Source organism: Choristoneura fumiferana, chromosome 27 (assembly GCF_025370935.1).
Source record: "Choristoneura fumiferana chromosome 27, NRCan_CFum_1, whole genome shotgun sequence".
NCBI classification, from domain to species: domain Eukaryota; kingdom Metazoa; phylum Arthropoda; class Insecta; order Lepidoptera; family Tortricidae; genus Choristoneura; species Choristoneura fumiferana.
The window spans coordinates 7164173-7179952 of record NC_133498.1 but is presented as its reverse complement, the minus strand read 5'-3'; the positions used below and the strand labels follow the sequence as shown (position 1 = coordinate 7179952).

The following is a 15780-nucleotide window of genomic DNA, read 5'->3' as shown; positions in this document are numbered from 1 at the left end:
AATTAATATAGATTCATATTCGATACCTGAGCCCTAAGCTTATTCTCTTCCTGCTGCTTCACCATTTGGGGGTCAGGAGGCTTGATGGACTTGACATTGGTGATGCGGATGCCGCCGGCGGCGCGGCCCCGCAGCATCCTGACCTTCGGCAGGTGGATCACCTTGCTAGGAGGCTGCGACATCGCTGGTGGTTCAACTGGGGACAGTATTAGGGGGGATTTATTATTATTAATTAGGGGGGAATTCTCAATAGAACCCTCTCATTCTCAGAGGAGGCCTGTGCTCTGCAGTGGGGTGGGATGTAATAGTCCGAAATGATGATGATGAGTATTTGCTCACAAGATGGCGCTAGGAGTCGTTACAAGGGTTTACAGTGACTACATGGTAAAAACTGAACCTTCTTTGTGGTGACGCTGACAACTTCTTTTAAAGTTATTTTTTTAACCTAGTTCCTTTCAATCTCCTAGAGAGGCATTAAGTTGTTTGATGGGGGCACTTCATTATATAAGTTACTGCAGTCGTGTACCTAGTACCTTTACATAAAACAACCTCCCGTTAACTTAATTAGTTTCACATAATTACGCAACGCTATCATCGTTATTGACAAGAGATCAAGTAATATGACTTACTTAATAAAACAAAATGCCAATTAAAATATTTAATGGAAATGTTACCTATTTTAATATGAATCAAATAAATTACTTACATTCCTTAATAAAAACATTATGCGCAAATAAAAATTGCATATTTTCATTCTTTATCGGAAACATATTGAAAGTTTTAAACTCTTATCAAACAATTTAAAAAACAATGTCTGTCACGCTTCCTACGTTACTATCGCGCAAAATTATCCGCAACTATCCACAACTTCTAAATATACCAAATTGCGCAATAATGTAATAAATGTCTAAATGAGTTAGTTTTAATTATTATTTTTATTTTCTAGAATCGGAAAACCACGTAAGTAGACCGCGAAATTTCGCCTTCAACATTGTTGTCAAGTCTTGCTCTCATTAATTCTTAATTATATCGAAGAAATATTTTCAAGTTATTTATTACACCACAAACTATTAAAAATTAATAAATAAATTATTATTTTGTTAATAACCATTTAAGTGATAAATTATCGACATTGCACATAACAAATGATGAAGTGTATTGTAAACAGTGGTGGGTCGGCCATATTCACGGTGTGACAGAGAACGTAGGTCTGTAATTTTAAAGTTGTCTAATTTCCTTTCAAAGTGAATGAATCACTACTAAAATATGCGCAAATGAATAGGATTAGGCTAAACTACAATATGAAACATAGTGTTAAAGTGCAACATACCTGTGCTTGTTGCAGGTCATCATTCTGTCTCCGGAGTCCTCACTGCGTTAACAAGCAAGTTTTGCAATGGCGTCGGTCTGAAAATTTTAAGTTGTGACGAAATATTTTTTTCATGTACTTTCTTCAAGTGCACATTTTAAAAATAGTTATAATATTTTAGTTTTCATACATTTATATCATTCACGTCATTGTGAGTCGAAATGCTTAAAAATACTGTTTAAGTTACTCAAATGTTAACGTGGTCCGTATCCGGTCGCCGCTGTCATAGCGCTGTCCCTTTCCCACTCACCCATTTAGACGGCGAGCAACTTTCCGTCGTGCTTCCTCGCGGGCAGTCATTGGAATATCCGTTCAATGGCTGGTGGACAAGAAAAATGGTATTTTTTGAAAGAACAACTACAGAATTCAGCCAGCAGAAAATGCGGTTTAGATGCAGATAAGGAACTCGCATACAGGCAGCAAGCCGCCAATCTAATCCAGGATATGGGCCAGAGGCTTCAAGTGTATCCTTTTTCAACGAGTGGTGATTTTTGTGTTGTTTTGTCGAGTCATGTGTTCAAAATGCGTATTACACGCTTCCAAACAGTGTTTTCATTAATGAAATCTCTATTAAAACACGTTACATTAGTCCGAAACAGTGATAAAAGTGTACAGTGATGGTGTATGAAAGTTAAAAGTATGACGAAATTTGCTTTCTTGAACGGCGTCACTCGAGTACTTTCCCTTCTCACGATGGGAATTCCCACTGCTCGCGTTTTGTGGCTAGCGGAGAACATGAGGTAAGAGAGAATTTCGTATCATTTGAGGCTGGGGGCGTCTCGTGGAATAATTTGCGATTGTTTTAGGTTAGGGTCACGCGTGATAGCGTGTTCAATTTGTGGGTCACTGATCTTCACAGCTGTCTGGAAAACGGTGACGTTACGTGGTGATCGACCCTGCGCCTAAAATTACATTCAACTCATTCTTGAAAGAATTCGCGCTTTACGTTCGTCACGTTTCGCTCGTGACTATACGCCTCCATGCTATCTCAGCGCTCCTAGTACTCACGTAATATACTTTATCTAATTACCCAACAAATTCATTACAAAACTACGATAATACGCGTCTCCTCAGCATTATTAAGTCTCTAAAACCATAGTTTCATTCATACATCGCAATATTTATGTATGTTTGGCTATGTCGCACGATTTACCCTCGCATTATAACTGTAATCAACTGGTAAGATATGACTCACGCTTTCCGAGAACCAATTCGATATAAACAACTGAAGACAGGAAAACAAGTCTGCAAAATGCTTGTGATAATTTTATGCACAAATGCAAGTCACTGTATTGACTTAATGTTTTAATAGCAACATTGTTGTCTATAAAACACCTCGGACCACCTCAGAATGCTAAATATTTGTACCTATAAAAGATGGTTAACAAGTGTAAATATATTCAAGGAAAATACCCAGTCTTCAATAGTTGTCATTTGATTTAAACTCGAATACACTTCAGGGGAAAACCCGCAGTGTTATTGAACTGATAGTGTAACAACTCAATGTTACAATTTATATTTTCAATGTAGTTTAACTATAAAAATAGCTGCCTGTCTCATTTTTGCATGGATATACATTATAATATGGTCACTAGCGCCAATATCTGACACAAAGCATGCATAAATATCTGACAGGACTTGGGCGCTGGATGGGTCAGATATACAGCAAACGACTTTACTAATGACAACAATCAGGCTAAATCTAGCATCTTGTCTCATTCACACTCTTTCATAATAAACCTGAAAATTACGAAGAAAAAGAAAGGAATTAACCAAATAGATGCCATTAAGAACTGATGGGCAAAGACACATTTCTTTAATTCATTTTTGCCTAGGTAGGTATTTTGTTGTAGAACAACATTTTGCTCCCGCAAACTATTTGTAAGAATTTAGTTTGATTGAAATCTTTTGGCGATGTTCCATATCCCACAGACTTTCCTAGTAGTCATTGACATTGAGATTGTTTTAAACGGGTAAAAACAGACTTCAGGAAACTACCATACATATTACAAAATGGATGCTGATACCAATTCCATATTTAAAACAAGGGTTTTGGTGTAACAAAATGTTTTATCTGATAATTTTTCATCTTATTTTGTTTTGCCATTATCCATTTGTAAGCAAAGTTTACCAAGCAAGCAACGATGGAAGTGTTAGTGGGTAGATATGGTATAAATTATGACAATTTAGGGTTTTAATGATCTGGTTATTATTTTAAAAGCCTTGTATTTAATTAGATTAAGTAATCTTTGCAGGCTAGGATATGGATTGAAGCAACATTATACCTACTTACCTACATATTTTTACATTTTACTTTGTTTTCCAAAACAACTGTTTATGAGACAAACAAGTATAAAGTATAGAACATATTATAGTACACTTATTTGCACTTTTAAATTTGTTTTTTGCACCTTCTAAATACTAACATACATCAACAATCTAATCAGTTGTTTTTGTTATTGTTTTTTTCTCAGTCAATAAATTTTATAGAAAAACAAGTGTATATCATGCTTATTAATTGTTACATTATGCTGTTATGTAACTTGAGCTACAATCACTGACAATTTATTGAATCAATATGACATACCTAATAATTATTGAGGTTTTGACCACATAGCAGTGGCTGTAGTTATGAGTCAACTATCATATATATCTCTTGTAGGTATATTGTTGCGATTAAGCCCCAATCATGGTCATAAAAATTACAAATGAAAATCCTGAAAGATTTATATTTCAAAATTACAAGTGTCGGAATGATAATTTTCTTGAAGAATTTGCTTTAGTAATCTATTTTTAGATATTACAGTATTCATTACCATAAGTTATATTAATGAATATGACACAATGTATAGATATACTAACAAATAATACCAGATATAATGATAAGAGATACTAATCTATATTTTCATACACATACTGTGCATAGTTTCATGTTAAATTAAATATTTTAGGTACAGATTTTTGTAAGATTTTAATCTTTTTTTTCAATCTAATTTGTAATGATTTCATTGATTTTTTAATCAAATTCGTAATATTTTTCATTGTTTTAAGTTCTTTCTACCAAAACCAAAACTGATGCCGCTTCATAAAAAACTTATTTTAAATTTTTATTTCCAAATAATTTTCGAAATTCAATTCGCAACAGTCAATTTAAAGTCCACCCAGTAAGATGCTCTTGCCCACACCTGTTTAAGTGTAAAGTTAACCATTGTTACCAAGCAGGCTAGCAAAAAAACCAACAAGGCCATACAAAATGGCCCATTCAAAAGCTGCAATTCTTTCCTGAATTGCAGGTAAAATCCTTTTGTGATTGATTTCTTTAGAATTAGATCTGCCTGATGAAAAGCAGGTTTTGTTAGTTTTATCAGTTTTTGGCAGGGTAGTTTTTAATCTCGCGATTTGGTTTCAGTTATATTGTTTACAAAAATTATAAGAGTGAATGTTTTGGAATTATAATTTAGCATGCTTTTTCAACATCTGTAGAAGAATATTATTTGTACATCTAAGATCATCATAATTTTACTATGATCAGGTCAACTAAAAATGATGCATCATTTTAATTTAGACATTCCAGAAGTCAAGTCTAAATTAATATGATATAGGTATATTTTGATGCACTGGATTTGGGAGTGCAAATAATGTCAAGTGGTTATTGGTTTTAATTTAACAATATCATCACTAATTGTAATGTAATAATTACACAAGGAGGTTATTGCGTGAGCTCTATTGAATCTATTTTGGCAGGTTATTAATATTTTTTGACTCCTGATTACCAATTTAAAATCATCTTGCAAGTGGTATAGGACCTTGTGCAAGGTCCGCCCGGCTTGCTACCACCATCTTGCTCGCTAATCCTGCAGTGAAGCAGCAGTGCTTGCACTGTTGTGTTTCGGCGTGGAGAGTAAGACAGCTGGTGAAATTACTGGCACTTGAGGTATCCCATCTCAGACCTCTAGGTTGGCAACGCATCTGCAATACCCCTGGTGTTGCAGATGTTTATGGGCGGTGGTGATCAATTACCATCAGGAGACCCACTTGCTCATTTGCCATCCAGTTGAATAAAAAAAAAACATCACATTATCTATACAATAGAAGTCTGTCTGATTTCACACAATTAATTTAATTAAATATACCTTACAGACATCCCTGACCCTGACTAAGGCCATTACTAGAGCTATAGAAGGTCGATAGTTACTAGCGTTTCCTTTCTACTGTAATCAATGACGTTTGGCGTGCGGGGTGCCGTTAAGGGCAACACACACAGAGAGCGGGCGCGGGTCGTGGCCCGTCGTCACAAACAGCGCGCGGGCCGAGCGCAGAGTTACCAACTCTCAAAAATATTTATCCTTAAAGCTTAAGTTAAAAACCCCTAAAACTCGTTTTTAATGAAAATGTTTACTTTAAATTTGAATATTTCGCAAAAAAATGACTGAATCGAAAAATCGTCTTTTAACCCCCTAATGCTTTTAATTTAAAAGACCCTACACTATAGGGTTGGATGAGAAAAAAAAACCCCTACTTTACTTCTATGGAGGTACCAAAAAAAATTTTTTTTTAATTTTTCATTAACCATTTTTGTCGGGATAGTTTTCATAATAAGTATATCCGTGTAAAATTACAGCTTTGAAGCATTGATAGTCCCTGAGCAAAGCCGCGGACGGACAGACAGACAGACATGGCGAAACTATAAGGGTTCCGTTTTTGCCATTTTGGCTACGGAACCCTAAAAACCGTATTCATGCGCAGTAGCTAGTTCATTTTGGCGAGAATAAAAATTATTTATTTTATTTTCTTAATTAATTGGTACTACAGAAAAATCTGTTATTTTTTTCCATTGACTAGTATAAGCTTATTCCTGTCTATAAAAAAAAATCAGCCACTTTTAAAAATTTCATCCATCGCCCATCATTACATAAATTGGATTTAATTAAGTAAGTAAATAAAGTTTGACCTTGGTGCGCAAGCGCGTTTGTCGTTTTCCACATATATCTCGCGTCATTGTATAATTCTGTGTCGAGTTGACAAAAATGTCCTATCTATTATTGGTTCTAGAACTGTTTTAATTTGTACTCCAAAAGTCGCCAGATACTTAAACCATTTCTGTCGTCAAAACTTTTTTGTCGTCAAAGCAAAAGTCGTCACTTCTAGGGACTAACCCTCTTATTCATAAAACTTAACAAGCCTATGTTAACTAACAAATGCTTTGTCCCTTTCTAACAAATACAAATGTCGAAGTGGCAGATAAGACAAACGAATTTTAGCGGCATTTTAACTAAAATAGGTTTGATTGCCGTTTATGAATAAGGGGGTAAGTCACTAAACTGGCAACATTGATAGCCGCCGCGGGCCCGTCGCGGGTCCGACCCGCTCTCTGTGTGAATAAACAACGAACCGCGCGCTCACGCGGCGGACACGACCCGACCCGCGCACGCTTTCTGTGTGTGTTGCCCTTTAATGTACGTCTCAGCGTGGACGACCTAATAAGTGTTTTGTTTCATATTTTTCATTAAATTTATGAGATAAAACACTAATATTATTAGACTTGTAAGCTTTGAGAAACAGGGTCCTGATCATTAATTATTAACAGGGCCCGGAATTTTGGGTGTGGCTATTGACAGATTGTAGGGAGAGAGCACCGCTTTTTATCGATTTTATTGATACTGAAATATACAATACAAATTCCGGGCCCTAATTATTATTATTATTCAAATAATACACTAGCTGCTCTGGAGCTGATGCATGTAGGTATATCAGTGCATACTGCACTTCGTTTTTATTTCTAACGGTCTATTGCTGTTAGCCTCAAATGGCTTTTACAGCTTACCGGAGACCGAGGGCCGCTCAGCAAGGTCCTTCAGGCGTTTTCAACCTTTTAGTTTTAACGGCACACTTCGTTCACCAAAGTTTCAAGGCACACCAGTAAAAAATAGCTCATTGCGAGTCGGACTGCCGCGTACCGTACCTTTCAAGGTTTCCATAGAGTATACCCATATAGGTATAGGTATTAGCGGGCTGTTTTCCGCAACTCGACGTCTAAGTGCGCCTATTTTGCGTGATTAGGCTGTAGGCACTATTCATTCCAGCCTAGCTCCTGGAGGAAGCTAGCAGACCCTTCACGTTGCCGGCGACTTCCTGCAGTGACCCCGTGATCCGAGGTGTAGTGCCCTGTAGTTCGCCACACCAGAGCATTCCAGTAGGATGTGAGTGGCTGTCTCTTCTGCCTCCATGCATGCTCTGCACAGGGGGCTGTCTGTAACACCTAGATATGTAAGCTGTTTAGTTAAAGCATGACCAGTAAGAGCACCGACCAGCAGTCGGAGTTGATCCCTCCTAAGTCCGCGAAGCTTGCGGGACAATCCGGGGTTGATCGTCGGGAGGGCTTCTCTGGTTTGCCTGCATGTATCTAGAGTATACCCATAATATGTATAAGATAACGGACAGCGGAGGCTTTTGGGTCTCGTTGACACCTTTTGTACGAGTCGCATACACTTCGCGGCGATCGCGGCACACCTGAAAATATACGTGGCACTACGGTTGAAAACCTCTGGACTAGGACATACATTACCCATACCAGTTTGAAGCTTCTTAACCTACTGACCTAACCTAACCTAACTCAAGAAATAACTGTACCATATGACATGGTTATTTGGCGATTTGACGTCGTTAACAATGAGTCATGCAATGCATGGCGGCATGGCGCCTTCAATCACTATTATACACATAAAATGAACCACAGTATAAATCCAGTAAGCAATCTAGATACAAATAATGCGGCTGAAATTCGTGAAATAATTATTAAATTTGAAAATAAATATTTCACTACTTTTAAGGTCAATTCTACTGTAGAATTTCTACAATAATAAAAAACCGGCCAAGAGCATGTTGGACCATGCTCAGTGTAGGGTTCCGTAGCCATTACTATAAAGAAATGCACCACATTTATGAAAAAATACACTTACTACAGTCTTAAAATATATAACCAGAAAAGAGCGTATCTTCACGGCACTTACGTCCTTTTGTTGAGAAGCGCAATTTTTCGGCAATAACTCAAAAGCGGTATATCCGATCATGTTGAAACCAATTTTTGCTACTTTGGGAGCAATAATCATTTCCGGAAATCTTCACTTAATCAAAAAAGTTTTTGAGAAACCTTAATATCTTTTCAAAAGAGCTGTCGAACTATGTTGATGTCGAGTTAAAAAAATAGTTTTTTTAATTTCTGTTACGTGTATGGAGTGCCCCCCCTATAAATATTTATTTTTGTAATTTAACTACAAAACTAAATAGCGGCTTTTACAAGACATCTGTACTCCAAATTTCATTGATATACATCTTGTAGTGTAGTTTTCGAGTAAAATGCCTGTGACATACGGATGGACAGACAGACAGACGGACTTGACGAAACTATAAGGGTTCCGTTTTTGCCATATTGGCTCCGGAACCCTAAAAATACAGTCAGTTAAATACATTTTTTTTTAATAAAAGGTCAGTCAACCTTTAATAAATTTGTACACTACAGTGAGCTGCAAAATCAGATGAAAGATCATTGCTTCAAGATAACGGCTAAATTTTGGAAAACAATCGAAACATTTTTTTTTAAATATTGATTGAGTAATTAAAAAAAATATATATATGTATTGCAGGGGACTGTGCGAAATTAACGGCACGTTAGGGTGTATAAAAGCGAAAAAGACGTATTTCCGTCGGTGACATCGTTTCCCGTCGGCCGACTCGATCGATGTCTTGGTCTCTTCTTGCGTGGACTTTAGCGGGGTTTTAATCGGCTAAAACCGATTCCGCGGCGATAGGTATGAGGATACTCACGTGCCGGGGGTTGTAGAGAGAGACGTAAATGCCACGTATTCTTCGTGGGCTGGTTACTGATTTAATACTGTGACTGACTACAAAGTAATACAGTTAACCTCACCGAGACTTATTCAAAGCCGTACATGAGTCACGCGTTCTCGTCTGGGGCGAAGTTAAATTTAGTTGGGTTTTGCCGGTTTCCTGTCTTTTAACTTTTGTTTTAATTGTGCACTTGTTTTTTTTACTGTCTGGAAGTTTATTGTTGTACAAAGGCTACTACGAAATTCGAATTTAGCACCTCGTAGTATGGCCAGGGCCGGCCTTAGCCATCTAGGCTGCTGCTGAACCCTTCATGCGCGAGTCGCTCGCACTCGCACTTGACCGATTTTTTATTACTCCAGCTAGATCATATATTATATATTGTATTCCGATCCAATTTATGACAAGCGTGAACAAAGACGCCATTAACCCGACCATAGACATTAAGTGATGTGAAAACCTAGAACCTATTGCAAAATAATCTGTTCAGTAAATGAATTATTTTATTAATTTAATAGATCAACGTATTTTTGTCTATTTTATTATTTACAATACTTGGTTTAATTCCAAAGACTGTTTATTCAATTATAAAAGCAGTAACTATTTTTTAATTATAAGGAAAGTAAATCAAAATCGCTTCATCCGCGCATTAATCGTTTTTAAAATGTCAAATTTTCCGCCATCTCTACGCTAGTCTATGTTACTACAGATTATACACATGTTTCAATCAAAAAATAACGTCAGGTTTTGATGAAGAATTTTGCAAATGAAAAATAAATATTGAAATAAAGTGAATTTTCGTGTGTTGTGTCTCAATTTAAACTCCGAATTAATTAATCTGGTTTTATTTACGAAAGACACAATTACAACGCTTTTACTAGGCTGACGCCATATTGTAAGAGAGCGAGACAAAACATCTCTAGAGCAGCAGAGCATTATAATAAGGGCTAGTGTACAAACACTACACTCTCCACCGGCTGAAGATAAGCAGCCCCTTTTGAAGATGTATTGTCTTTCTCAAAATTGAACATGCAAATTGGTAATTCTAAGAATTACACCTAAAATTAAAAGTAACTAAAGTTCAAACTCTTGGCATCATATTTACAAGAATATAAATCCTAGAGATGGCCTACAAGCTATTTTGAAATGTATTCTTATTCTAATAAACAATCACTACAAGACATCATTTGGTTAACATGTCGTTTCCACTTACTGCCCTCAACATCTATTATGTATGTTGTATCAGGAATTGATTCCTCGATAATTGTTCCGAGAATCCAGGGTTTATGATCTTTCCTATAGTCTCTCAACATCACTTTCTCTCCCACTCTGAAATTGACTAGTCTTATACCCGAAGACGCTCTGGCCTGTTTTTCCAAAATTTCCATAGACTTTTCAGGAATTGGTTGTGGTCTCAAGAGAGAAAACCTAGACCTAAGTTCTCTTTGATACATAAGTTTGGCTGGAGAGACGCCCGTGGTACTATGAGGCATAGTACGATAGTCAAACAAAAACAAGTTAATGGCGGATGTTATTTTATGGCCACTTTCTTTAATTTTTGTGACATGTGTTTTAAATATTTCTACAAAGCGTTCTGCCGCCCCATTTGTAGCTGGGTGATAAGGTGGAGAGAATGTGTGTTTTATTTGTTTTGAGTTACAATAATTGTTAAATTCCTGAGATGTGAATGAGGGGCCGTTGTCAGTGACTAAATGTACAGGATAGCCATGTCTAGAAAACAGTGTATCTAACACTTCAATTGTCCGGCTAGCAGTAATTGTATTCATTTCTATGATCTCCGGCCATTTCGAGTAACTGTCAACGACTATAAAATACATTTTATTATAGAATGGCCCACAGTAATCAGCATGTAGGCGATGCCAAACTGTTGGGGCCACTGGCCAGGATTTTTGAATGCCTTTTGTGGGATTATTGCGTATTGTTAAGCATGTAAAGCAGTTATTAGTTATATTTTCTATTTCAGTATCTATGCCCGGCCACCACACAAACGAACGTGCCACTTGTTTCATTCGTACCGTACCAAAATGGCTTTTATGCAGTTCAGTCAAAACTGATGTTCGTAAAGTTGTGGGCACTATTATTCTATAACCCCAGAAAAGGCAATCTCGATCACAACTAATCTCATGTTTTTTATTAAAATATGGTAACAAATCTTTATCAACATTTTTCTTGTCAGGCCAGCCATCAGAGCTGTATCTAATAACCTGTGTTAAAGTCAAATCTTTTTTTGTATTAGTTTGAATAGATTTCCAATTTAATGTCTCAAGATTAGAGTGTTCAATGTTATAGATACTACTCTGCTCGGCTTCCTGACAAATTGGGTGGATGTCTAAATTAGTATCACAAACATTTATAGGTGTTCTTGACAAGAAATCTGCCGGATTTTTGTTTGATGTTATGTGCTTAATTTTGTAATTAAATGCTGATAGAAATATAGCGTAATGCTGTAGCCTTTTTGCTGCCATTTTCGGAATGCCCTTATTGGGACCAAAGATTCTAACTAAAGCCGCGTTGTCTGTCTCTAATTCAAACGGCCTACCATATGTGTAGTTATAAAACTTCGTTATTCCGAAAATTATCGACATCGCTTCTTTGTCAATAGCCGAGTATTTTTGTTCAGTGGAGTTTAATTTTTTACTAGCATATGCTATTGGTTTTATTGTACCATCATAATCTCTATTAGACAAAACGCAAGCAAGGCCAATGTCAGATGCATCACATGACAAAATTAATGGTAAGTTTGGGTTATAATGTTTTAAATTATTTGCTGACGCCAATCTTTCTTTGATTGATGTAAATGCCTTTTCACAAATACTGGACCATACAAATTTATTTTTTTGTAAGCATTCATACAGAGGGGCTAGAATACCCGCCATATCTTTTAAGAATCTGGCATAGTAGTTAACTTTCCCTAAAAATGACCTCAGCATGGTGATGTTTGTTGGAGCCTTTGCATGTAATAAGGGTTCAATGTTTGATTTTATGATACTAATGTCATTTTTAGTGATTTTAAAACCAAAAACATCAATGTGTTTTTGAAAAAGTTTACATTTCTCAATTTTTAATTTAAATTGGCTTTCTTTTAATTTATCTAACACTTTACATAATGTGTTCATCATGTCTGAAACATCTTTTCCAACCATGTAGATATTATCTATGAATACTATTGTATTGGGAATAGTGGCCAATTTATTATGCATAATTCGCTGGAAAGACCCTGGTCCAGTGCTAACACCGTAGGGTAGATATTTATATTTATAAGTACCTATTTCAGTAACAATAGTAGTCATATCCTGTGATGTTTCATCCAAGGGTGCCTGTAAGTATGCTTCCTTCATATCAAGTTCGCAGAAATATTCGCCTTCTTTTAAAGTATCCAAAATATCTTCGATGTGAGGCAATGGGAAATGATCTATCTCCAAATGTGGATTTAATGTGACCTTGTAATCGCCACACAACCTGACTGAACCATCTGATTTAATTACTGGGACCACTGGTGTTCCCCACTGGCTGTGTGTCACTGGTTCAATTCTTTTATTTTCTAATAATCTATTTATTTCTAATTTTACCTTGTCTTTGAGCGCGAAAGGTACTCGTCTGGCAGGCAGGCACCTGGGTACAGCCCCTTCTTTAAGCTTTAAGGTAATTGACTCACACTTGCCATTGCCCCAATCTTGTGCGAATACTTCTGCATACTTCTTTTTTACAAAACATTCTGCCTCTGAAACAGTATTACAATTATAATTAATATTTAATTCATTCCTTTCCAATTTAGGTGGCCATAGACCAAGGTTATATAACCAGTCACGGCCAATTATTCTAGGTACATCATCATTTGCCACAAAAATGTCTAGTTGTGCTTTTTTCCCTTCGTATTGTACATTTAATTTTTCCAAAATACCTACTGGTTTTGATATGGATTGATCAAAGTTTTTGAATTGTACTTTAGATGTGGTAATTGATTTTGATGGAAACCACTTATTTTTGTCCTGTATAGATAGAACTGTTACATCGGATCCTGTATCCAGCTGGAAATTAAGACTTATTCCTTCCACTGTCAATTGGATGAAATAAGGAGGTATTTTACTTACATTTACAGTAAAAACGTTTCCTTCTTTAATTTGCTCCTCCTCCCCATTGGACTCTGGTGAATTTTTGAAATTTTCCGAGTCTTCCTGGTCTATTACGTAAGTTCGACTATACCTTTGGTTTTGAGAGCACATTTTAAAAATATGTCCTTGTTTTCCACATTCAGAGCAGAACTTTTTTGATAGTCGGCATTCAGCTTTAATATGGTTGTTATTTCCACAGCAGTAACATTTCACTTTAGTAGGTTCTTTTTTAATAGTCTTCCTTTCTTCCCTTTTTAGGTTTCTGTTCACCTGTCCATAGTAGAATAATGATGTTGTTGAATCGCTTTCTTTGGAACCTCCTAAGCTTTGATGCCAGGCCATTTCCACCGACCTCGCTAATTTAACAATATCTTCAAGTTTTTTAGAGTCATTTTTTAGAAGTTCAAATTTAATTAGTCGTGATGACACTCCATCGATAAGCTTCTCCTTAATTTGGTCATCAGAGTCTGCAAATTTACATCTGCTTGCTAGTTTTTTTAATTCCAGTACATATTCTTCTATGTTTTCATTGGGCAGTTGATTTCGACTACGAAATGCGGCCCGTTCCAATGAAATAGATTGCTCAGCCACATATTTATTTTTCAGTACCGCCAATAACTCGCCATATTTTAAATCGATTGGTTTTGTTGGGGCACATAAACATGATACTGTCTCGAATACCTCAGTTGTTAATTTCGTGAGTAATAACAAAGTCTTTTTATCTTCCGCAACGTCATTAAGCTTAATATAACACTCTAATTGTTGAATGAAGCACTCGTACTTTCGCCCGTCAAATTGCGGTATATTTATATTTGCCATGGCCGATGATAGCGAAATCCCTTTTTGTGTAGTTGTTTGCTTGTTGTGCCCTGCAATAAGCAACCAGCAATTTTCGCAACTCGTCTACTGTCAGGTTATCATTAAAATCTACCTTAAACCGAGTTAGATTATCCTGTAACTCTGTTTTCGACAATCTGTATATCCAGGACGTTTTTCCACATGTTAAGTCGACGGCGTTTCTAATGCTATCCGTATCACTATTATTCTCGGAGCCACTGTAATATTTTTCGACATCTGACATCACATTGGATATATTTAGGTTATAATAATTGTCATGAAGAATTTTATTTAATTGTCAATCATCACGACATAACTTCACATCACACTTCACGTAGTACAAGCCTGATGTAAGCGACGCTAACTTCAAGTTGATGTCGCTGCGCCGGCTGTATCCAGAAGAATAATCCAACAAATTGAGATTATTTTCCCGTGTTTTCCAATATATTTTGCACTCCAGGTTCACAGTTTCTCGTCGCCAATTGTTGTATCTCAATTTAAACTCCGAATTAATTAATCTGGTTTTATTTACGAAAGACACAATTACAACGCTTTTACTAGGCTGACGCCATATTGTAAGAGAGCGAGACAAAACATCTCTAGAGCAGCAGAGCATTATAATAAGGGCTAGTGTACAGACACTACATCGTGAAAAAAGTGTTTAGACATCTAGTTAAAAGACACGAATTATAGATAAATGTGTTATTGATTCGATCCAGTGGGTGTTTATACAAGAATTTTGATGAAATCTGTTTGTTTACACTTTTAATAAATTGGATAGGCATAACGTATACCTACCTATTATTATGGTATATATCAATTAGTGTCTGGTCTGAGCATTAAGGAAACTAGCTTTTTATGCCTCCATATAATATATAATTTACAACAAATTATGTCTAATAATTACCTATTTTATTTCTTGTAATTTTTACTTGATCATCTAGTTTAATTGGTTTTATTACTTAGTTTCGTAATTAGTATATTATTTTCTCTCTAATTACTTCTAGAAGCCCGAAGTTTCATTTCGCTAAGTCAATTGAAATATTAGTTACAATGTTTACTCAATTGTTCATACTTTTAATTTCTTTGGCGCCATCAATGTGCTATATTCAAAAACTAAAGATGATTCATATGAATGTCATATATTACGCAGATATAATTTAAAATATGCTGACATATTTTGACGTAGCTTACGTAAATTAATTAATTACAGCGTAATTGCTGCATCCGTATTTTTTTGTTAGTTGAGTCTGCATTTGGTAAGTATTTGAATGACGTATAAGGCTGCCAGTACAATTTTTTAAACTATTCAGCAACTCAATACGGAATTGATTTTTCATCTCTCCTGTTCGGAAAGTTTAATTTTCATGGGTAGATAGCCGGGTGGAAAATTGCGTTTTCATCTCTAGGGTGGAAAGTATTTTTTTTTTTAATTTCTCGATTAGCCACGGAGTCGAAGATAATTGAGTTACGTCAATGACTCTTTTTTTCACGTTTTGGCAAGGCCATCTAGATGCACGTCGTGACCAAGGAGCTTATATACAACACTAGAGGTTGAACGCTGAGCATCCGTTTAAAACAATAAGAAATTTGATC

The 15780-nt window shown here is 36.1% G+C and overlaps 1 protein-coding gene and 1 long non-coding RNA gene across 2 annotated transcripts in view; one reads left to right on the top strand and one right to left on the bottom strand.

Moving 5' to 3' along the window:
- The first annotated feature begins 1684 nt into the window (after positions 1-1684).
- LOC141443595 (uncharacterized) overlaps positions 1685-15780 on the top strand; it is a 38830-nt gene continuing 24734 nt past the window's right edge. The window contains 1 exon segment of the mRNA XM_074108926.1: positions 1685-1833. Within this exon segment, the coding sequence (XP_073965027.1) occupies positions 1685-1833 (149 nt within the window).
- LOC141443599 (uncharacterized) lies at positions 10044-14824 on the bottom strand. Its single transcript, XR_012453059.1, has 2 exons — positions 13327-14824; positions 10044-12956 (listed from the first exon to the last, which is right to left on the bottom strand). It is a non-coding gene; the product is annotated as an uncharacterized lncRNA (long non-coding RNA).